The sequence below is a fragment of the Ursus americanus genome, chromosome 2, assembly GCF_024610735.1.
Source record: "Ursus americanus isolate L20-20 chromosome 2, mUrsAme1.1.p, whole genome shotgun sequence".
In the NCBI taxonomy this organism is placed as follows: domain Eukaryota; kingdom Metazoa; phylum Chordata; class Mammalia; order Carnivora; family Ursidae; genus Ursus; species Ursus americanus.
This window is the reverse complement of record NC_142128.1, coordinates 69617538-69640809: the sequence shown is the minus strand read 5'-3', so window position 1 is coordinate 69640809 and position 23272 is coordinate 69617538. Positions and strand designations below refer to the sequence as shown.

The 23272-nt window shown below is 40.3% G+C and overlaps 1 protein-coding gene across 8 annotated transcripts in view; it reads left to right on the top strand.

Annotated features, from left to right (window-relative positions):
• The first annotated feature begins 3301 nt into the window (after positions 1–3301).
• The window catches only part of CAMSAP2 (calmodulin regulated spectrin associated protein family member 2), a 111375-nt gene continuing 91404 nt past the window's right edge, over positions 3302–23272 (top strand). For 6 of the 8 annotated variants that reach the window (XM_045787708.2, XM_087857404.1, XM_087857397.1 and 3 more), the window contains exon 1: positions 3302–4326. In XM_045787708.2, coding sequence (XP_045643664.1) covers positions 4188–4326 — 139 coding nt within the window. In that variant the 5' untranslated portion in view covers positions 3302–4187. The remainder of the gene's footprint in view (positions 4327–23272) is intronic. The other 2 variants (XM_045787711.2, XM_045787709.2) reach the window with 1 other exon arrangement.

Here is a 23272-nt window from a genome sequence, read left to right as displayed (position 1 = left end):
GTTTCACCATTTACTGAAATGCCTCAGTTTCTCCATTTGCCAAATGAAGATACGGGGTTGAGGAGTTGCGGTAAGGATTGAATACATGTAAAACAGGGCCTGATACATACAAAGTGCTCAGTAAGAGTTCGCTACTATTAGTGTAACCTTTGAAAGTGGATGATAGTATATGTAAACATGCATTCAATTAAAAAAATAACTGCAGCGCTCAATGGTTTCTTTGTTTCTCTGTTTTTGAGGGGACACACTGAAGATTTCTATAGGTGAAATAACAAGGCTTCTAGCCTACGGAGAGAGAGACATGACAACGAAGAACTAGGCCGCTCAGGCCCTCGGATCCCTAAGTTCTCTCATTAAAAATTTGCTTCCTCAGCTGTCTTGTTCAACGTTGCATCCTCAGCACCCAGGTGCTCAATCAATATTAGCTAATGAATGAATGAATATATTTATGAATCTATCCAAAGACAGAGAAACAGAGGACACCCACAAAGAAGGAAGTCTGGTTTACATTGTAGATTTTCCAGGAGAAAGGAAATATGGAGAAGGAGAACTATATATGTAGGAATTGTGTAACTGTTGCCTGATGGATAGTGAGTCTCTGCCTGGAGATAAAAAAAATAGAGAAATAGCTGTGTAGTTGGATAAGCTGGCCCAGAGAATCACTGGATTTTGTTTTTGTTTTTAGTGAAGTCAGATATCTTAAGAAGGTAGTGGAGAGCGTTTCTTTTGCCAGTGGTATTCTACAGACAATCATTTTAAAAAGAGATCATTCTGAAGGTGTCACAAAGAACACCCTATTAGAGTGTCTGTCTCCCTGAAAATGAATACTTCTTCTTTGTACTCAGGGTGTTTCTCTGTTAATAATAGCCTCCTACTATGACCCCAAGTTTCACAGCCTCCCTGAAAGTAAAAGCTGCTCTTTGTGTAGGCATTTTTTTTCCCCATTCCTAAACACACGCCTCCCCAACTGGGGTCATAGTAATGCCATTGCTACTAAATGCATCACTACTGAATCAGAGGACAAGTCAGAGCAACTGTCTTTGTTTTCTTCTCTTCCTCATCATGTTTATTTAGGTTGAAATGGTTTTCAATAAAATTCAACACGCATTTACCCAGCATCCATTGTGGACAAAGCACTCTGCTAGGTCACACATGCAACATAAGGTCAGTTAGGCATGGTTTCTGGCCTTGAGAATCTTGTATTGGCTTGCAGATTATTTTAACGATGGGCGAAATGTTTCAGTATCTCTCTTCAACCTTCCAGGCTATAGGTTTCTCTTAATTTGACACTTTGCTCTAGAACTCAGTTGAAGGTGAATTTGAGTACATCGGGTTTAACAGAAGTCCTGAAAAAATCTTCCTGATCCCTCCACCTAGATGTTCTCCCCGCACTTTTTAACTCTTATAGCACTTACCTCTTTTACATTGTATTGTATTTATTTATGAACACGACGGCCTCCATAATCTAGGGAAGGAATGGGCACAGGGAAAGCTGCCTGAGGAGTGGAGCCAGAAGACTTGTCCTTGTTTGTGAAGGCAGACCTCGATATTAACCAACCATGAAATCTTGGCCATGCATCTTAATTTCTATGACCCTCAGTCCTGCATCAAGAATTGCTAGATAATAATGCCTATTTCACAGAATGGATATGAAAATTAGGTAGTCATATGAATGTGCTTTGTAAATTATTATTCATATGTTAATTTTATTACTCCCTATGACCTAGCAAAGGGCCTTGCCTCTGAGGAATACTTTCTTAATATTCATTAAATTATTGAAAAATGACATTAACCACCTTGTGGTGTATTCTCACTCACATTCTTTTCCTAGCCCACACTGTTAGCAAGACTTACATCTGTAGTGCCCTGGTAGGTTCAGGGTAGGGTAATTTCAGGGATTCAACAGGATCAAAAGGGCCTGCTTGCTGGCGGAGCTAGGGTCCAATGCCCTTCCCCTCACACTTCATATGTCTTGCTTCTGTCTTAAGGGCAGGTAATATCAGGGAGGCCCATGTAGTTCAAACATGGGCTTTGAAGTGAGACCATCCTAGGTTCAAATCGTGGATCTGCCAGTTTATTAGTTGTGTGATATAAGGTAATTTAAATTTTTTTCTGAGCTTTTGTTTTCTCATCTGAAAAATGAAGATAACACACGATTTTTCAATAATTAAAATTAGACGCTTTAAAGGAGAAATTGTGAGGAATTCGTAGGTACATCACCTTAAGTGTTAACTACAATGACACCCATTCTTGGTCCCTAAAAGTTAATTGAGCATCTACTATAGGCTGAGCAGTAAACAGGTGCTGGGGATAGACCTTGTCACCAGTAGGAAAGACAGATGATTAACTGATGATACAGTGTGGCAAATGCTATGCCAGAAGTAAGAACAGGGTGCTCTGGGAACAGTAGACGAACCTATGCTACAGCACTGACTGGGGTGTGTCAGGAGCTGTCTGGGAAGGCTTCTTGGAGGAAGTGATTACTATAAAGTAGGAGTAAGCCAGGTGGACATAGGTACCATACTTAGGAAGAACGCAGGGATCTTGTAGAAAACATGCCCTTTCGGGAAAATGGAGAGCGGCTGTGATAAAATAATGCCATACAGGTTTGTAGATACCAGATCATGGTAAGTGGCAGTTTGCTGTGTGAAAGAATTTACGTTTTATTTGGAGGAAACGGGGAGGCATTGGTGGATGCGCTCCCTCACTTAGAACGCTTAAATGGAGAGCATTGAGTCAAGAAAAGTATCTTGATGTAATGAAATTAATAACAGGTTTGGGGCTGCGCAGGTTCTCAGTCCTGGTTAAGCCCCCGTGTGTGTGACTCAATCAACTCCCTCAACTCAATTCATCTACTTTCGTGGTCAATCAACGATAACACCTAACCCGTGAGCTACTTCGAGTTCTAAATAGGCTTTATGCACATCAGCCTCGCAGCGAAGTGTGTGTCCCACAGCAAGCATTTTAATAAATATCAGTTCTCTCTGCTTAACCGCTGTGTAGCTGAAATACGAGAGCTATTGCTAGGCCCTTCTCTCCCCTCCCTCCCTTCCCTTTCCTCTTTCAGCAGTGTAAGCAGCAGCAGCCAAACGCCAGGAACGAGGAGGATGTCCACTTAGCCGAGCACTCCCAAGTGATGATTAAAAAACAGCCGCACCGGAGCCCGGTCGCGGGCGGGGAGCGAGGCTGGGCATGCTCAGAGGGCCGGGCGGGCGGCCGCAATTTCAGCGGCGGGAGGGAAGCGGGGCGGGGGCGCAGGCCGGAGCGGCGCCGGGGCGCATGCTCAGTGCCCGCATCTGCTCACTCCATCCAGTGCGGCAGCCGGAAAACCGCAGCGGCGGCGGCGGCTGACGGGGAGCGACCGAGCCGCGCGGCAGAAGGGGGGAAAAATACAAGGGCAGACCTGATAAGGGCAGGACTGAGAGCGTGGGATTTACGGCCTCTCGCGGGCCGCCGCCTTCGCCGTCCGCAGGGAGGAAGGCCCGAGAGGCGGCGGCAGCGACGGCGGCCGGAGAAGGAGGAGACGGCGACGGGAGGGGAGCGCAGAGGAGGGGCCGGGCCGCCGGCGGCCTGGGAGCCGCAGTGATTTTGACGTTTTCCTCCGCTCCGTCTCCGGCGGCCCCCGACCGGGCTGCGCTGGGGGGCGGGGGGCGTCCCCGTCCCGCGCGCCCGGCTCGTCCCTTCACCCGTCGGGGCCTGTGGGGGTCTCCCCGCTCCGAGGGAAGGGAAGCGGGAGGCGGGGGCGTGCGGGCACCGCGATGGCGGGGACATTTTCCACAACGTGATTGTTAAAGCCTCCCCCCCCTTAAAATTCCGGGCCCTTCTAGCCTCCCCCCTCCCCCCAAGCCCGTGTGACTAAACGGAGACAAAGGGGAGGCGGCCTCGCTCACACGCGCGCTCGCGGGGCGGGTGGCTCGGCGGGGCGCCGGCGCGGGGCGGACGGACGGACGGACGGACGCTGCGCCGTCACATTCCTATGCCCGGGAGGAGCGGCGGCGGCTCCCGCGGGAGGCGGCAGGCTCGCGGCGCGGACAGCTGAGCTTCTCCTCCCTCGTCGCCGCCCGGGCGGGCCTCGCCCCGGCCCCGATGGTTTGAGCTCTTCCCTCCTCCCCTCCCGACCCCCGCGGCGGCGAGGCCACACCATGTGAAGGTTAGAGCCCGGACATCCCGAGGAGCCGCCGTGAAAGATGGGGGATGCTGCAGACCCCAGGGAGATGAGAAAGACGTTCATTGTTCCAGCCATCAAGCCCTTTGACCACTATGATTTCTCCAGGGCCAAAATCGCCTGCAATCTGGCCTGGCTGGTGGCCAAAGCCTTTGGAACAGGTAAGTGGTGTCTTCCCTTCTCTCTTCCTCCTTAGGATGTACACATGCCGGTTTTTTGTTTGCGATCATAGGATCCCCCTCGGTGAGTGTCTTCTCGCGCAGGTTCAGGGAGATGATGGGGGACTGGGAAGAAAGAAAGGAGAAATAAAGCAGCTTTGGTCTTAAATCAGGTGCCCTCGGTCAGGTGGGATTTACCCAGATTTCTTTTATTGGATAGCAAACGTTTTCAGTAAGCTATTTTATCATGTTTTTACATAGGGTGGTTTTATTTTGTGGTATTTTCCTCGTTGTGTTGCATACATTTCCCCCTCAGTCATAATTGTGACTACACCACCAAGAAATTTGAGTTGGTTTCTTTATTATTGGCAGAAGGTGGATGGCACATAGTAGTATAAAGATTTTTGACAATTGTAATGATGGCTGCTGTTCAGGCTCCCTAGAATGTAAGGTGGCCTGTGTCGAAGTACAGTGTTAATTTTTGTTGTCATTCTTAAAGCCTGTATCATCCTTCCATACACATTCCAGGCTCTATTAAGGCAGTTATTTAAAACCAATATTTAGCTTGCTGATTGTGGGATGCCATTTTCATTTCCTGTTATCAGTGAGACGTATTCCTTTTGCGAAACGTATTTTGGCTTCATAAATTAAGAGAAATAGTGCCTACTATGGGATTTTTTTTTAAATAGTTTTTTTGAGGGCATGTGCTGTTGACACAGATTGTACAGTGCAGTAGCAATTAAACATTCTCTCCGTTACCCAGTCTTTGCAAAATAACAGGAAAAGGGCCTCCTGTTGTAATTCCTTAGCTGTTGCTTTAGGAGCCCATGTTGTAGAGCTCTGAAAAAAATTAGAGAGCTTTTCATAGGAAGATGCTGGGGTAAGGAAATCTTGTTTGATAACTTTAAGAATCATTTTGTAAGATTTCTGTGCCCTAGTTAATAAGTTTTAGGTGTGTAAAATATTTTTATAAAAGTTTCTTAGTACTTGCAGACTTTTCTCCACATGTTAAATGTAAGGGTTTTGTTTGTTTGTTTTTGTGGGAGGAGAATGGCTCATTTCCACTTTAAAGACTGAAAATGTGGGAGTTAATGGTTTAATTCATTCTTCTTAAACATCATCCAGTAGCTGAATATTGTCAGAGCTGCGCATGTTAGTTAACTAGCAAATGCATCTCAGGTTTGGAAAATTATTTGAGTTAGTTTGAGGAAAATTTTAACATGATTTTGTGTTTATGACAACTTTTGTTTTATTTAAATTCTCGTATTTTGATATTGAAGTAGAAAGATATTAAGGTTTTAAAACTAGCATCAGGAGTAAGGATAATTAAAAGTCATTTTGAAATAATTTACATTTTAAAGATTTATTTGGAACGAAATGTGTGGAGTGACACAGGAGGAAACACAAAGTGTCAGTGTATTTTTATTTTCTGGCACCACTGATATCAGCAGTGAGAGTAATAGATGTATTTTGGTTTTAACATAAGCAGCATACTGAAGCTAATATCCATTTGGAGGAGAAATGAAAGCTATTTAAGTATTTTGAAAAGATAGAGGGAAATTTACGTAATGACCTATGTGGAAAAGCAATGCGTACAAAATGGAAGGAAGAGGGAACAACACAAATATTTTCTTCTGAACCTGAGAGGATGCTTATAATACAAGATGTCAAAATGTTGCCCTTGATTCACAAAGGCTACTCACCAGAAAATGGCCTACTTTCTGGATATGTGTGAGGCAAGTTTGCTAGATTCTGGACCACTTGAGGAACACATATTGAACACACTTGAAGAAAGAAAGTGAAAGGAATCTAGTATCAGTGGAATCTGTTGTGTGCCGGGCACTGTGCTAGATGCATTGCATTAAATTGTAGATTAGGAATTCACAGCAACGTTGTGATGTAGGTAGTTTGTTCCCAATTTCCCCCAGTGCACAGAGAGGTTAAATAACTACGATCACACTTTTAGTAAGGGCGGAGGTAAGTGTTTTCATTTGACTGACTCCCAAGGGTATGGCATCGGTGGAGGCAAGGCATACCTGTTATAAACTCAGTACTTTATTTTTTTTTTTTTAAAGATTTTATTTATTTATTTGACAGAGAAAGAGACAGCCAGCGAGAGAGGGAACACAAGCAGGGGGAGTGGGAGAGGAAGAAGCAGGCTCATAGCGGAGGAGCCTGATGTTGGGGCTCGATCCCATAACGCCGGGATCACGCCCTGAGCCGAAGGCAGACGCTTAACCGCTGTGCCACCCAGGCGCCCCTAAACTCAGTATTTTAAATACGTTGCTTCATTTATTCCTACGGCAACCCTCGAGGTAGATACTGTTCTCACTTTGCAGGTGAGGGAACAGGTTCAGAGCTTTTAATTTGTTTAAGATGAAACATCTGACAAGTGGTGGATTCTGCATGCCAGCTCAGGTCTTTATGACTCTGAAGACTGCTCTTTGCGCCAGTCTGCAGAGTGTGAAAAATGTGCACATAGTACATGTTAGAAGTCTTATTTATTTTCTTTGAAGAGTGGGCAGATCTTGACACACTCTCAGATGGTTTAGATGAATATTGTTGGTACTTGGTTACATTCGCCTTGGCAACAGTTGGAATGAATAAAAAGATCATATTCAAAATGCAGTGAGAACCAAACTTAGAAGACCTTAAGAGGGTAACTTAGTAACAGAACTTAATATGTTATTGAGAATGTTATGTTTGTACATTTTATTATTTAATCAACAACCTTTCAAAGGTTCTTTTCACTCCACATTTATGTGGAGTGAATAGAGAAAAAGTTTCATTTCTTTTGATGTAAATGTTCTTAATTTGCTGCGGACACTTAAGCAGCAAATGTTAATAGACAACGTATTTCAAAGGTATTACCTAATTCAGTTAATCATTCAAAAAATTAACCCAACTTTAAGTTGTGATTTACGAAAATCACCTTATAAAAAAATAAAGATTTATTTATGTATTTGAGAGAATCAGAGCGCCTGCAATGGGGGGAGGGGCAGAGGGAGAGGAGAGAGAGTCCCAAGCAGACTCCCTGCTGAGTGCAGAGTTTCATGAAGGGCTGGATCCCAGGACCCTGAGATCATGACCTGAACTGAAATCAGGAGCTGGAAGCCCAATCGACTGAGCCTCCAGGTGCCCCATCTCTCTATCATTTTAAATGAATTTTTCAACACATACAATTGTAAAATTTACTACTTCTTAATATATCAGGAGTTAGAAAGTTTCTCAGAGAAAAACTAAATCAGTACCTGAAGACCCTATATATGATCGTTAAAGGAATGATTTTAGTGGGGGCACCTGGGTGGCTCATTTGGTTGGGCTTCTGATTCCTGATTTCAGCTCAGGTCATGATCTCAGGGTTCTGAGATCAAGCCCTGCACCTCGAGCTCCCTGCTCAGCAGGCAGTCTGCTTGTCTCCCTTGCCCTCTGTTCTTCCCCCTGCTTGCGGTGCGTTCGCTCTTTCTCTTTCTCTTAAATAAATAAATCTTAAAATAAGTAAAATGATAGCTAGAAATCAATGATGGGCGTAGAATGAAGTTATTGAACCATACAAAATAAATCACTAGTATTGCAATACCTAGAAAGCAGATGGAGTATTTACTTTATTCAAAGTCTTACATCGGAAGCTTTGAGTCTTGTTCTTCTCATTACACTAAAAATATTCCAAATAGCCCAAATCTTAATAGTTGATTTTGTAGAAGAATGCAGATACAGTTTTGATCAAACGAAGAATAAGTTTGTTTAGATGAATTTTAATAAACAGATGCTCACTACTTTAAGCAAATCGCAAAAGAGGAAGTTGAGCTATGCTGTCTCTACTGTATTTGAACAGCTTAACCCATTTAAGCAATGATATTGCTGAGTTTGCTTTCAGTGTTCTCCTTTAAATCTTTTAGGGAAAATGGTGGGTACAAAACGTCTTTATGAAATTCTTGAATTCGGAGTTCTTAACATGGAATTTAAGGCCCACTTCCTAGTGTTAATATATCACTTCAGCTTTATCGACTATTCTCTTTTTTAAAAATCATTCTCCTCTTCATACCATTTAGTTTAGTAATATAAAATCATTTACTATTATAAATACACCTTGTTACATTTCTTTGTATGTCTGAACACATTTTGCTGTCAAAATCCTACGTTACCTCTGACTTAGGCATGTGGGAAGGTTGTGATGACAATGGGTAGCATTGTGGGTGAGAAAGACTAATAGAGAGGCGAGTTTGGGAAGTTATTGCCGGAGTTCAGGCAAGAAAGATATCAAGAAAGCTTATTGTAGAGTGGAAATGATAATAAAGCTGCTAATATTTATTAAGTCCTTGCTGTGTATCAAGCACTTTGCGTGTCATATCATTTTAATTCTCATGGCAGCCTTAAGAGGTGGAAACTATTAATCATTCCAATTTTACTGATGAGGAAAATGAAGCTCAGAGGTTTAGGAACTCATCCAAAGCCACTCAGTTTATGGAGCTGGGATCTGAACTTGTGAAATCTGACTTCAGTCTATTCTCTTAACCACTGTACTATATGGGTAGAAGTGAAATTAATGGAAAAGAGGCAAAAGATAGAAAAAATGTTGCAGAGTTATAATCCCTAGTATTTCTAAATGACTGAATTTGGGGTACATGGGAAATGGTTGAAATAAAAAGGTAATATATAAAAGGATGAGGTCATCTGAGGTTTTAAGGAGGATGAGGTTACCTGAGCTTTTGAGATTTAGTTACTGAGAGGATGAATTACTATGCCATTGGCAGAGGTAGAGAAAGCAGCACGTTGTAATGGGAAGTCAGCTTTGTTTTGGAAGCCTTGGACATGATGTATTGGCCAAATATCTAATCTGAGAAGTTCAATGAAGTTGATAGGTAAAAATGTAGGTGTGGAGTATGATTGGGAAGTTGAGGCTAGAAATAATAATTTCAGGGTCTTCTGTACATAAAATGCAACTGAAATTGGAGTAGATGTGAGGGTGACAGAATTTAGGGTTATGAACACTTAAAGTGTTTTGGGGGAAGCGCTGGGGGAAGGAGACAATTAAAGCAGTTAGAGACTTAGGAAGGGAATTAAGAAAGTGTAATAATACTGAGGCCCTGGAAGGAAAAATTTCGAGAGGGTGTTCTTATTCACAGTGTCAAATGCTATGGGTTTTTATTTTATTTTTATTTTCTCAAAGAGTTTATTTTTTTAAAGGAATCTCTATAGCCAGCATGGGGTCAGACTCTCAATCCCAGGATCAAGAGTTACATGTTCTACAGACTGAGCTAGCCAGGCACCCCTACGGGTTTTTAAACGATGCCATTCTTTTAAAGGAGTTCATGCTCTAGTAAGGGAGATGTGATACATGTATGACTATAGTAAAGTTCAGGAAATCTATAAGGGCCGTGTAACTGGAACAGTGACATGCAGAGGGAGGGAGCAGTAGCAGGGGGGCGGAGAGAGGACACTCTCAGCCTCAGTGAACTGTGAAGGAAGACCTCTGAAGTGGAGGTGGTCAATGACCACGAAGGGAGTCAGGCTGAATGGAAAGTAGGCATTGTGGGGGGGAGATAGTTTGTGTGCAGGCATGGAGTTCTGAAACCGAGGTAGCGTTAGTGGAACAACACAGACCAATAAGGTTAGAGGAGGTTTATGTGATGAAGTAGGGGGAGATCCAGCTTGAAAGGTAAATTGTTCCAAGAGCCGGTTAAGGCGTTTGGCATTTATTTTGTAGATAAATTATTCTAAGCACATTGGATTAAAAAAAAAAACGCTATGACAAATTTATTGAACACATACTTTTGCTAAGTAGAGTTTTGAATATTTTATATTATTTTTTTAATTCCAAGAACAATCCATTTTATTTCTTCCATTATAACTCTAAATCAAGGTTTCCCAGCCACAGAACTATTGTCTGGCTAATTCTTTCTTGTGGAGGGCCATCCTATGCATTGTAGAATTTTAGCAGCATCCCTGGCCTCCACTCACTAGTTGACGGTAGTATTCTCCACCCTCACTTCCACTCCAACTGTGACAACCAAAAATGTCTCCAGACCTTGCCTATGTCTCCTGGGGAGCAAAATGAGAACCATTGCTATAAAGATTATAAGATACACCTGCAATTTAGAAAGGGGTTTTGTACATTAAAGTCCAAGTTAATTGTAAGACATCCTGATTTCAAAAGTATTCAAATGGAAGATAAGAATTTAGGAAATTAGGTGGTTTGCCCTTTTTGTTAATGAAGAAACAAAGGGGTTAAATAACTTTCCTTTGTCATCCAGCTTCTAAGTGGTAGAACCCCAATTGGAGTCTACTCCTTTATGATACTAAATTTTAACCTTTGTATTATATGCTTTCTGTAGTTCATTGCAATTTTATGGTATAGTATTGGAAGTGAAGACATAAAGAACGCATGAAAACCTTTCAAATATAAGTCTTAAATTTATTTTTGCAGAATTTAAAAGTATGCTTTATTTTTCTTATATTTGATAAATTAGTACAGGGATAGAAAATATATTTAGCACTGGTGTGTCATTTCAGAGTCTCCTCCCACCCCCAGTGAATCTAGTTTTCCATGTAGACTAGGTTATGGACCTTTTCTATAGGTAAATTACAAATAATAATACTTAAATATTACACATTTATTAGTAGTGACAAGCTTAGTGCTTTAGCCGAGATAACAGTTGTTTTCATTTATGACATTTAGCACTTTGCCTCCTAAGCCTTGCATAGTTTTTCCTTTTCTTCTTAAACATTGACTCTTCATCAATGTAATATTTTAAAGGCCTGCCCAGTAGTATCTTTCCAGGTCTTCTACTACTTGCTCCTTTTTTTTTCTGGGGCATTTTCCTGAAGTACTCTTTGTTCCCCTACTTGCTGAATAGTCATGAAAATAAACATTTGTGCACTGCTTTGAGTTCTTTAGAAGAAAAATAAATTGCAAAGTGTTAGAATTTATCAGTCTCACACTTAGGCTACCTTTAGATATTCTGTTTCCCATTGTAGAATGGGATTATATTTCTTATAATTTCAAAGACTTCTTTTTATTAAAAATATTTTTCACTACAAACTAGACAAAATAAAACAGAGACTAGGCATATAGCAATAGAGAGGCCACTGAGCTCTTTCTGTAACCCTTAAGCTGTACTCTGCTGTGTTATGCCTAGTAAGGTTTATGAGGTATCTCTGTCCTATTTTCTTGAGATAAAGAGATGGAATTTCAGTAAATGGAAATATGCATTCATCTCCCCGCTCCATATTTCACAAACATAGGCTCCTGGGAATGTATGTGTGTGATCTTAAAAAGTTATTTTGAATGTGCTCTCTCCTTCACACCATTTTCTGTCTCTAAAATAGGAATTGCATGCAGATTCTAAGTACTTTAGGCTCTTGGAATAAAAGGCATTTGATGAAACTTTTGAAATATTTTAAAAGACATTTGTCCTCAGCAAATGTAAGTTTCAAAGTACAGTTGAACCTTGAACAACATGGATTTGAACTGCATGGATCCATGTATACATGTATTTTGTTTTTCAAGAATTATATTGGAAAATTTTTGTGAGGTTTGTGATCATTTGAAAAAACTTGTAGATGAACTGTGTAACCTGGAAATACTAAAAAAAGAATTAAGAAAAGTTAGATATTGTGAGAATACAGTATATAATAAATATAACATGCAAAATGTGTTATCAGCTGTGTTATTAGTAAGGCTTCTGGTTGACAGGCTATTAGTAGTCAGGTTTTTGGGGAGTCAGAAGTTATATGCAGATTTTTTGACTGCATGGGGGCTGGAGTTGGCACTCCTAACCACCTGGTTTGTTTGACAGTCAACAGTAGATGGTTTCATTTTTTTCTGCTGGCATTTTCTACTGCTCTCAAGATTCTCTTTTTTAGCTGTCTTCTTGTCTTCCCTTCTCTTTTTTGATGACATTCAAATAAAGGGGTTGCTGACCTTGTTAATTTTTCTCTAATTCATAGTTTTGTAGAACTTTATGTAATGTAACATTTTAAAAGAGCAGAAATATTCTTTTTTTTTTAGCCTCCTCCATTTTTTTTTTACATAGGTGCTAGAAGTTGTGATTATAAGATCTTGAAAATTTACTTTTTGACACAAAAATATTTTTTGAATAGGTGAGACAGGCACAGATTGAAAACTCAAAATATATATAATGATAAATCTAGTGAAAAGTCTCCTTCCCATCTGGACCTAGAGCTACTCAGTTTGTTTTAAGCTAGGTGACATCATTGGAAGTCTGTTTTTTAAAAGATCTCTTGGAGTACGTTAAAAATGGTTACAAGAAGGGGGGGCTGGGTGGCTCAGTTGGTTAAGCTTCCTACTCTTGGTTTCGGCTCAGGGTCATGAGATTAAGCCTAAGATTCTCTCTCTCCCTCTTCCTCTGCTTTCCTATCCCCACTCTCTCTCTCTCACTCTTAACGTAAAATTAATCTTTTTAATTTTTTTTATGTGTATTTTACCACATTAAAGAAAAAGGATCTCTTGGAAGTAGAAAATGTATTGGAGGGAGACCAAGGGTTACAAAGAGGGAAATAATTAGGATGCCATAGTCCGGGTGAGAGATGATGACACCTTGAATTTGGATGGTAGCAGTGGATATGAAAAGAAGTGGATGAATGTGAAAGGTAAGACTTGGTGATTGATTGGACAAGTAGAAGCAAAGATGAGATTGTGGGGAGTGTTGATTGCTTCTGTTTGCTGAGAAAGGGAACAATGGAAGAGAGGTTGTGTGTGTATGTGTGAGAGAACAGCGTTGGATTTGAGGAATATCTAAAATGGTGGTGTGTGCATCAGGCCCTTGAAAATTCATATGTGGAATTTAGAAGACCTCTGGGATGTGACACAAATGGCTATAAAAAAAAGTGAGTAACTGCCAGTCACTTTAAAGGAAAGTATGGAAGAGAGAAGGGGACCCAAGACAGGAGAGCTAGCGAAGGAGCTGGATGGAGAGTAGACAGAGAGGACGAAAGAGGGCAGACGAGTGTGGAATCTCAAGCATAGGGAAGAGAACATGAGATGGAGGAGAATAAGGTACAGCTAAGACAGATTAAGCAGGAAGTCTCATAATATTCTATCGGATTTAGCAATGATGAAATTATTTGACTTGGCTGAGAACGTGTTGAGGGGAATGTAGAGGCAGAACCATGACCAGAGTAGGTTGAAAGTTAATGGGAGATCATGTCAGAGTATCTTCACTTGTAGTAGCAGAAAATTCATCTCAAATTGGCTTACAGAGAATTTATTGGCTTATATAACTGAAAAAGTTCTGAGGTAAGATGAGCTTTTGATCTGATTTGATCAAGGATCCAGTTCCATTTCTTTGTGATTCTCTTAGCTATGCCCTTCTTCATGTGTGAGTTTCATTCTCCCACTGTCTTCTGTCATGGAAACAAATGGCTGTAGTAGTTCCAGGCCTCATATCCACGTATCACAGTATTCGGAGCTCTTTGCTAATCACTGAATGAAGTTCTGTACTCTTCTCTTTTTTCTTTCTCTTTAAACAAACAAAGCCATTTGACTTTAGAAAATACCAAATACATGCAGTGACAATAAACTTTCATGTACTCTTCACCCAACCTCATGACCATCAACTCATAGCCAATCTTGATTTATCAGTTACACTGATTTTTTTTTTCTGGCCACACTGATCATATGAAGCAAATCCCAGACATTGTATCATTTCATTTATAAACATATTAGTATATATCTCCAAAAGTCAGGAATTCTCTTTTTAAACATAACCATGGTACTGCCATCATCACGACACTGTCACAGCACTCTGTATTACCAGTATTAGGATTTCTCTGTCTCATTAATCTTTGCTTTTATTTATTTTTGTGTTTTACAGTTCATTTGTTCCAGTCAGTATCCAAATAAGGGTCATATTTTGTAATTGATATGTCTAAGTTTTTTTTAAATATATAGGCTCCTCCTCCATGTCATTTTGTCTTGCTTGCATTTATTTACTGGAGGAACCAGAGTATTTGTCCTTTAAAATCCTTCAAAATTTCCTGCAGTCTGGATCTCTGTGGTATCGTTTAACAGGTTTCTTATAAACTGGCAGTGAGATCTAGAGTATTATGTAGGTGAACGTTTGTTTGTTTACTTGTTTATTGGCATACTTCACAGGTGGTGCGTATTTCTACCAGCAGGCCCTTAATGTCTAGTTAGCTCTCTGTCATGATTTCATTTATTAGCTGGAAAGCTCCTTTAAAAAGAAACTTCTCTTTGTTAAGTATATGGTTACCTTATGTGGGAAATTACCTTAATGAATGGTAGCCTCCAAGTATACTACCAGGCGAACTACTCCAGAGGTCACAGAAAAGAACGGCTCACAGACCAAATTAAAGTGCTTAAATCTTATGGTTTGTTAAATCAATTTACAGTGAGAAGCAAAGAGAAAGAGATGAGGTAAGTTAAAACACTGAAGATAGGAGCGCAAGTAGGGGGAAAGAACCATGCTCCCTGAATCCTGCAGTGGACAGAGTTTGTATGTCCGTCTCTTTCTGCTGCATCAGCCTTCCCTAATGATGATGGTGTGGTCACAAGGACCAGAGTTGAAGTTTGAACAAGGAGGCCCATAGTGACACATAGGCCAGTGATATACACTTGCTGTATCAGAGAGACGCAGGGAATAAGAATGCCTGCCACGGCTGTAGCTTACCAATAAGCCTGATGAATAGCCATGGGTTTTGTGTTACTTGGTCAGAGGACAAATAGGCTGGAATGGGTATCACCAGTGGGTGGCCAAATTAAGGACTCAGGGATATTAAGTATTCATGTATATTTACTCTTCATTGCCTCTTTTTTTGTTTAGTCTCATGCATATTCAATATATCATGAATATTTAGTGTCATATATATTTCATGATTATATCATGAATATTAAGTGCCTAGATACCTCATGAATATTAGGTATCTTTTGGGGTGTTTTTCATCCCTTTAAATTTAGCGTACACATTACTAACCCCTTACCTTTATTTAACACATTCTTTGGATTCTGTATTTAACAAACTTCTTGTTTACTAGTACTTATCTGTACTTTCACCTATGTTTTACAAACCAAAACTTATTCTTTTATAATTGAATAGACTAGAAAGTAAAAAATATTGCACTGAGGTACAGGGAAAGAAGGCCAAATGCTATGTTGTTCCCTTCATTGGGGAGGGGAATTGTACCAAACTGAGTGGATCACTGGCCCCCAAGAAACTGAAAGGGTAAAGAATGGTGAGAAAGAACATTCTGAATAGTGACCAGAATATACAAGGGCAAAGGTTCTGTATTGGAGGGGTGTGTGATTGTCAGGAACCGAATGTGACTAGCAGGGATGTCTAATACAAGGTGGTGGGTAGGGACAGGATCTTTTTTTTTTTTTTTTTTTTAAGATATTTATTTATTAGAGAGCACAAGCAGAAGGAGGGGAGGAGAGAGAGGGAGAAGCAGACTCCCTGTTGAGCAGGGAGCCCGATATGGAGCTTGATCCCCGGACCCCGGGATCATGACCTGAGACAAGGCAGATGCTTCACCAACTGAGCCACCCAGGCGCCCTGAGGGTTTTAATCCTTAACGGTGCTGAAAGTCATTGAAAACCCTAGGGTTTCATGGTGATGTGTGACATGATCAAATATGATTATGGGAAATAAGCAAATTCTGGCTGTAGTAGAGAATGGTTTGAAACAGGGAAAGGAGTGGTTGTGTGAAGATGATTGGGAGTAAATGAAGTAATTCCAATGAGAAGCACTGATAGGCTGGACCTGGGAGATGTGAGTTGAGACTGTGAGAAGGGGATGGATTTTATCTGGGTGTTGAGGGAGAGGGAGGCATTAAGGATGACTCCTAGGTTTCTGGCTTGTGCAACTAGATGGATGGTGGTGTCATTCATCGATGTGGGGAATACTGGAAGATGATCAGGTTTGGGGGAAAAGACTGATTTGGAGCATTTTTAGGTTTCATAACTTTTTCAATATAACTTCAAACATGTAAGAATGGTACAAAGAACTCCCCAGTACCCTTTAGCCAGATTTACCAGTTTTTAACATTTCGTCCCATTTATCATTTTCCCTCTTTCCCACCCTCCCACATAAACGCGTATGTATGCATACATATATACATATTTTCTGAACTATTTGAGAATGCATGAGAGACCTTGTGTTCCCTATGCCTAAATAGTTCAGTCTGTCCCCTAAAATGAAGGATCAGTTTCTTATATATAATCTCAGTAAAATTATAAAAATCAGGAAACTTAACTTTGATACGATATTATCTAATCCACAGTCCAGATTCAAATTTGCTGATTGTCTTAATGTCATTGATTTTTTTTTTTTTTTCTTCCCTCCATTCCAAGATCCAGTCCAGGATCAATGCATTGCAGCTAGTTGACTTATCTCTTTACTCTCCTTTAACCTGGAATAGTTCTTTGGTCTGTCTTTGTCTTTCATGATACTGACACTTTTAAAGATTGAGCACCCTGAGCTGCGAGCTGAGCTGGGCCTCTGGCTCCTTCCCTGGGCATTGCTTTAGCCCTTGCCAAACTTCCTTTACCCTGTGGTACAAGCAGCCAGTTTTCTGCAGGAGCTGACTGGGCTGCTTCCCCTCTTGTGTTAATACCCAGCTCTGGAGTGTGGGCCCTTATATAGCAGCTGCCCCCTCTGCTTTTGGTCTGAATGAGTGGGATGATGAGGAGATCCTGGCATGGGTGCTGGCGCTGGCAGCGTCCCAACAAGAATACCCAGACACTATGAAGTGAAACAAAGTGCACAGAGACCTACCTGCTCCCACACAAGGACTGATGGAGATCTAGACACTGGAGACCATTTCCCAACCCACTCCTCCTCTTGCTCTCTTCTTTGGCTTTCTTTTTTCTTGTCCTTTTCCGTTCTCTCACTTCCCTTCCTTGGCTGACCCACCTTGCACCCCTTCACGTCACTGCTACCATCGCCACCTGTCTTTCCATCAACAGATACACCCTGTTGCCCCCTTATACAGCTCCATCCCTGCATTGTACAGGGGAGGTGGGCAAGAGTGCCTGGGAAGCACCCAGAGACGAACCAGTGACATCTAGGCAGCCCCAGAGGAGAGCTGTTTAGCCAGAGGGAATTTCCTTACCCTCTGTTCTTCCTAATATTGAACAACTTGACATCCTCCCTAATATATAATGATGCTAGGGAGTGGCTGGGGCAGAGGGAGAGGAAAAAAGTAGAGATTCCTCTTCTCAGTACCCCATAAGGTATGAGCCTGCAGTGTTGATTTTTTCTTTTATTAAAATTTTTGTCTTATAAATACAGTAGACCAGGTATTTTATAGAATGTCAATTTGGATTTGTCTAAAGTATCTTCATGATTAAAGTTATGCAAATCTGGCAGAACTACCACAGAAGAGATGCTGTATCCTCAGTAAATCATATCAGGAGACACATAAAGTTTGTTTTGGTATTGGTGATATTAACTTTGATCCCTTGGTTAAAGTGGTATCTGCCACGTTTCTGCACCATAAAATTATTATTCCATTTTTAATTAATTTATGGGGAGATAAATTGAAATATCCTGTTTATCAAACTTCTATCCACCATTTTAACATACAATAATGATTCTTGCCTAAGTCAGTTATTACTATTGATTATTACTATTATTTTTTCCCATTTATTAGTTGGTGTTCTACAACAAGAAAGAGGTTTTTCTTCTCTTTTGCTTATTTTTTCATTTATATCAGGATGGACTCATTGATTCTTGTTTTATTCAGTGGTTTATAATCCTTTATTATCATATATTTTGATGTTCATATTGTCCCAGATTTGGCCAGTGGTATCTCCTTTCATCTGGATCCTGTATCTTTCTAACGTGGCCCCATTATTTGTTGGCATTTTCTTTCTTTTTGGCACACATGCACACCGGCCCCTCTCCCCCGCCAAAAACATACAAATACACTCTTCGCTCATATTGTACTTTGTCTTTTCCAGCTCTGGAAACCACCTTTTCTTTCCTTTTAGTGAGAAATCAAGATATAGATGCCAGGCTAAATACTACTGGGGGTTTGCAGTTAGAGCTAGGAAACACGTGCATACATAACATAAAGTACATCTATTTCTTTCTCTGTATATAGACAGATATAAAACACCATGTGTTCATACTGACAATTTGCATTTTAGTCCAACACCACGGAGTTCATTCTAGTCTTTCTAGTTCATTTCTAGTCCCTTCCTGTATTTGTAACTCCCCTTGTCATGAGAAACTTGGCACCCATTTTGAATTTGGGGTTTCTTTGTGACATCCAAGTGAAGAGTTGAGTAGGCTAGCTGGCTTATAAGGATCTGGGACTCAGAAGAGGGGCTTTAGTCTCACAGGGTAGTGGGAGGAGTGGAGGAGGTAATTTAAGCTCAGGAATGCCGAACAGCACTTAACACATCATTTGGTAAGTGAAAGGGTAGAGGGAGTTGACTTTTTTTTAAAGATTTTATTTATTTATATGACAGAGAGAAAGAGCACAGGCAGGGGGAGCGGCAGGCAGAGGGAGAGGGAGAAGCAGGGGCTGGATCGCAGGACCCTGGGATCATGACCTGAGCCAAAGGCAGATGTCCAACCAACCAACTGAGCCACCCAGGCACCCCAGGGAGTTCATTTTTAATTGGCATCTCATTTGAAGGCAAAGCTGCTCTATGTTTAGGTACTTAACGTTGTTTTAGTAAACATTTTGAGTGCCTGCTGTGTTCCAGGCACCGTTTTAGGTGCTAGTGACACAGGACAGAGAAGTATCCTGCTCTCCTTGAGGTTACATTGTAGTGGGAAGAGGCAGAAATAAACATACATATTATAGGATAGTAGTAACTGTTATATAGAGGATTAAAATAGGATGACTGTTTTAATAGGGAAGGTATATCTGAGGAGGTGACATTTAGCTGAGATCTGAATGGAATGAGCTATCCATGTGAAGGTTAGAGGGGGAACTTTAGAAGCAGAAGGAAGAGTTAGTGCACAGGCCAAAAGGCACAAACTAGGCATGCTGTAGCAGCAGAAAGACTTGGATGTCTGGAACATAGTGGGCCACTGGAGGAGGGGAGAGGGGGAGGAGGAGGAGGAAGAGGAGGCTGAGGCACATCTGCAGGCTATGGAGAAACTTGAACTCAGAGAAATTAATTACTGCACACAAAATCCCGTAGCAAATAACTGGTAAAATTCAGACGACTCTTTTTAAATCCAAAGCCCGTACTTTCAAAAAGCCCTAATTTTTCCCACTATGTCATGCTGCCTCCTAATGGTAGTGAATGTAGGTTAACTGAAAAGAGGTTTGGTTTTGAAGGTTTTACTACTTTGCAGAAGTAAAGAGTGGCCTGGGGAGATAACTCTAAAGTTTTTAAAGACAGGTACAAGGAGTAAATTATGACTAGCGCAGAATCTGGGAGTTGAGGGAAGGTTTACTAGTGTCCTTTCAGGACAAGGCTAATGACTAGTATATTTTTTTAAATAACATTTTCATTCATTGATCAGATATGTATTGAGTGCTTACCATGTACTAGGCATTAAGTTAGGAGCTGGGGATTTATATCCTCTTGAATAAGACAGGCATGGGCCTTGCCCTTTAGTCATGTGTAAGGGTACATCTTTGTCAACAGTGGGCTTTTAAAATTTTTTCCATTTTTGTAGGTAAAAAATGACTCATCATAACTTTTTCTGATACTGGTACTGTTGGTTTTTTTTGTGTGTGTTATTTACTATTTTCAGGTCTTTGTTAATTTGAAGTTCTATGTCTTATTTTCAGTTGGAGTTTTTGAAACTCACTAGTTCTCTCTCAGTAATTGTTTTTGGAGAAAATTTTTTAGGTTTGGAAAATAAGGTAATGTTCCCATGACTGAGTATGGTGTTATTTCTGAAATGCATTCCCCTCTTACCTCTCTACCCTTTATTGTTTTAAAGAAATCTGTATCATTTGCTGGTATATGTATGCAACTAGTAACTAACCCATCTTTATAGAAAATTGCCTTGAGCAATTCACTGTCTACTCCCTTTACTTGTACTTCAAGCATTTCAGGTGATTATTAACTTCAAAACTTAGATCTAGTCAGGATTTACAATAACGTGATTAAGGTAGGTTCTGCTTAAGTCCTGGTACACAAGAAAAACTTATCTCTTATCCTTTGCAATTCTAGGAGTGGTGTTCCACTCATCCATTCCTTACGCATTAATTTCTTAACTTTTGTATTCTGGAGGTGAGGGAGAGGGTGAAACCTCTTATCTTTGATTTTGTCTGTTTTCTAAAATGCTGTTTCAGTTCATTTGTTTCACAGCATGATACGATTTCAAACTTAAAGTAGTTTTGGATAGTTGGCAAAATGAAGCGTGGTTAGTGCTTAAGACTTGTTTTTGCAAGTGCCCTACTTTATAATACTCAATATGCAGTTTTGCATTCTTTTAGGGGGTGGGAAAATCTGTTTTAGGCTTTTTTTTTTTTTTTTTTTTTGGTCATATTTGTGAAACGTTCTTTGGCTTGTTATGGATCCTTTCCCTTTTCCTTGCTTTAGGATCTTTTTAAAACTTGCACTTTCCTAACTTAGGTTTGTGGGTATACCATAAGAAAACAGAAATAGTCCCTCAGCTGCAGGTCTTCCACCTTCTAGCCTGTGATCTTGGCAAACCATTGTTACTTTTTAAGCTATTTAGCTAGGTGTTTTGGAGCTAGGCCTCTGCATTTATCAGCTATGTGCCCTTGGCAAGATAACCTTTCTTGGGTTCCTTTCTTTAAGATGGGGACAAGAGAATTGTTAATATTGAATGACAGAAGGCATGTTTAGGACAGTGTCTTGGCACATAAAGGTCCTTAGTACGTATTAGTATATTCCTAATATATATTCGCGTTTTATCTGATTTGCCACTTTCACCTAGTTGTTACAAAGATCAGTGTGAGAATGGATATAAAAGCAGTAAACGAATGTTAGGTGGATGTACAGGTATGGAGAGAAGTTTGTAATCCTGATAATTAGCAGTCACTTTTCCTTGCATAGCTAATGTTCGGACACCAAGTCACCTATATTAGTCATTTTTTTATTATTACATAGAATAAAAATCCATTAGGCCTTCATTTTACAATAATCTTAAAATCAAATAATTTCTCTTTTGAGTTGTTGTACTAAATAACTTCTATATAGTTCCTATGATACTAAATTTGATTTACCGATACCATATTCTGTAGTTTATACCTGTGCTTATATATCATGCTGAGGCAGCTGTTAAGTTTAAGCCTGGCTCACTACTGGTTAAGGTAGCTATGAAGGAAGAAAAGTGTTTTCAATTATTAAATGAGAATGATATTTTTAGATGTCACCAGAATCCCAAATTGATATATCCACTCTTGACCTCTTTCCAGAGTCCTATATCCCCAGCTGCTTTTTGGATATTTTTGCTGTCATTTCAAATCAGCATATCTAAAACTGAGTTTATGATCTTGCTTCCAGAATTAATGTTTCCTCTGATTTTCTTTTTTCTATTAATGTTACCAGTGTTTCCCAGGTAACCCAGGCCTAATGGTCTTTGCCATCTTCACCTCCTCCCTCCTGGTCCTTTTGTGTTTGTATCTTCTTGGTTTTCACTACTGTTTTCCAATTTCATTTCCTTATCTTTATAACCTGTGTCTGATTTTTACCACTGTCAGTACTGAAGACCATATTAATTGTCCCCAAACATCATTTTTTTTTTAAGATTTTATTTATTAGAGAGAGTGAGTGTATGAGCAGGGGGAGGAGCATAGGGACAAGCAGACTCCCCACTGAGCAGGGAGCCTGACGTGGGGGCTCCATCCCAGGACCCTGAGGTCATGACCTGAGCCGAAGTCAGGTGCTTAACCAACTGAGCCACCCAGGTGTCCCCCCCCTCCCCCCAACATCATTCTTAATGTGTTACTCTTCTTCTTTTAAACAGTAAGCAATTCCTTGCTAGTTATTGTATAAAGCCTTCATATTTAAAAGAGATACTACTTTTGTCTTATCCCCAACCTCCCATTCCAGCTTTCCTGCTCACTCTTATCCTACATGAACCCTTTTCTCCACCCAAATTGTTCAGTTTGGTGTCTCTTCACATCTTCTCTTCCTCTCTTTTTCTCCCTGGCTCTCCACTTCTGTTTAGATACTCTTTTTTTTTTTTTTTTTTTTAGCTAAATAAATTCTGCCTATTAAAGAGGAAGTCATCTCAGCCTACTATGATGCTTCTTGCTTTGACCTTTAAGCACGTAATTGTTCATTTCGCACTTAATTTCTTTCGTTTCGTGCCCAATTATTCGTTGTTTCTGAATTGCTTAATTTTATTTCTCTGTCTAGTCTTTTTGTAGATTATTGGCTCCTTGAAGATAGGGATTATTTCTAATTCTTTGAATTTCTCCAGAACCATGATGGTATATAAAATGAACATGCAATCATTACTATAATATTGTTTGATGAAAAAATATTTTTTTAAAGATTTATTTATTTTAGAGAGAGAAAGAGGGCGCGTGTATGCACATGTGTGGGAGGAGGGGCAGAGGGAGAGACTCTTCCAGCAGACTCCCCACTGAGTGTGGGGCTCAGTCTCATGACGCATGAGATCATTACCTGAGCCGAAACCAAGAGTCAGATACTTATAACCCACTGAGCCATCCAAGCACCCCTGATGAAAATATTTTTCTAAATAATAAAAGCTCTTCAAAAACTTTAGGGTAGAAGTTGCTAAGGAGTATATTAATATTTTGTGAATACATTTTAAAATGCTCACTTTGATTAGTACTGTGGCTTATTTTGAGCTTATATTACAGCTGCCTATTCAGAAGCCTCCTAAAATCAGTGACTGGGGATGTCTGGCTGTGAAACCTCACTTTTAAAGAGAAGGCAGGCAAGGGCCTGGCTAGGTGTCAGGCCCGAGCTATCAGGTTCTATGATTATAGCTCCATGTTACTTCTAATTTAGATGCCTGCCTTTCCTTTTGGAAGAAAAACCTCTTTCTTATCT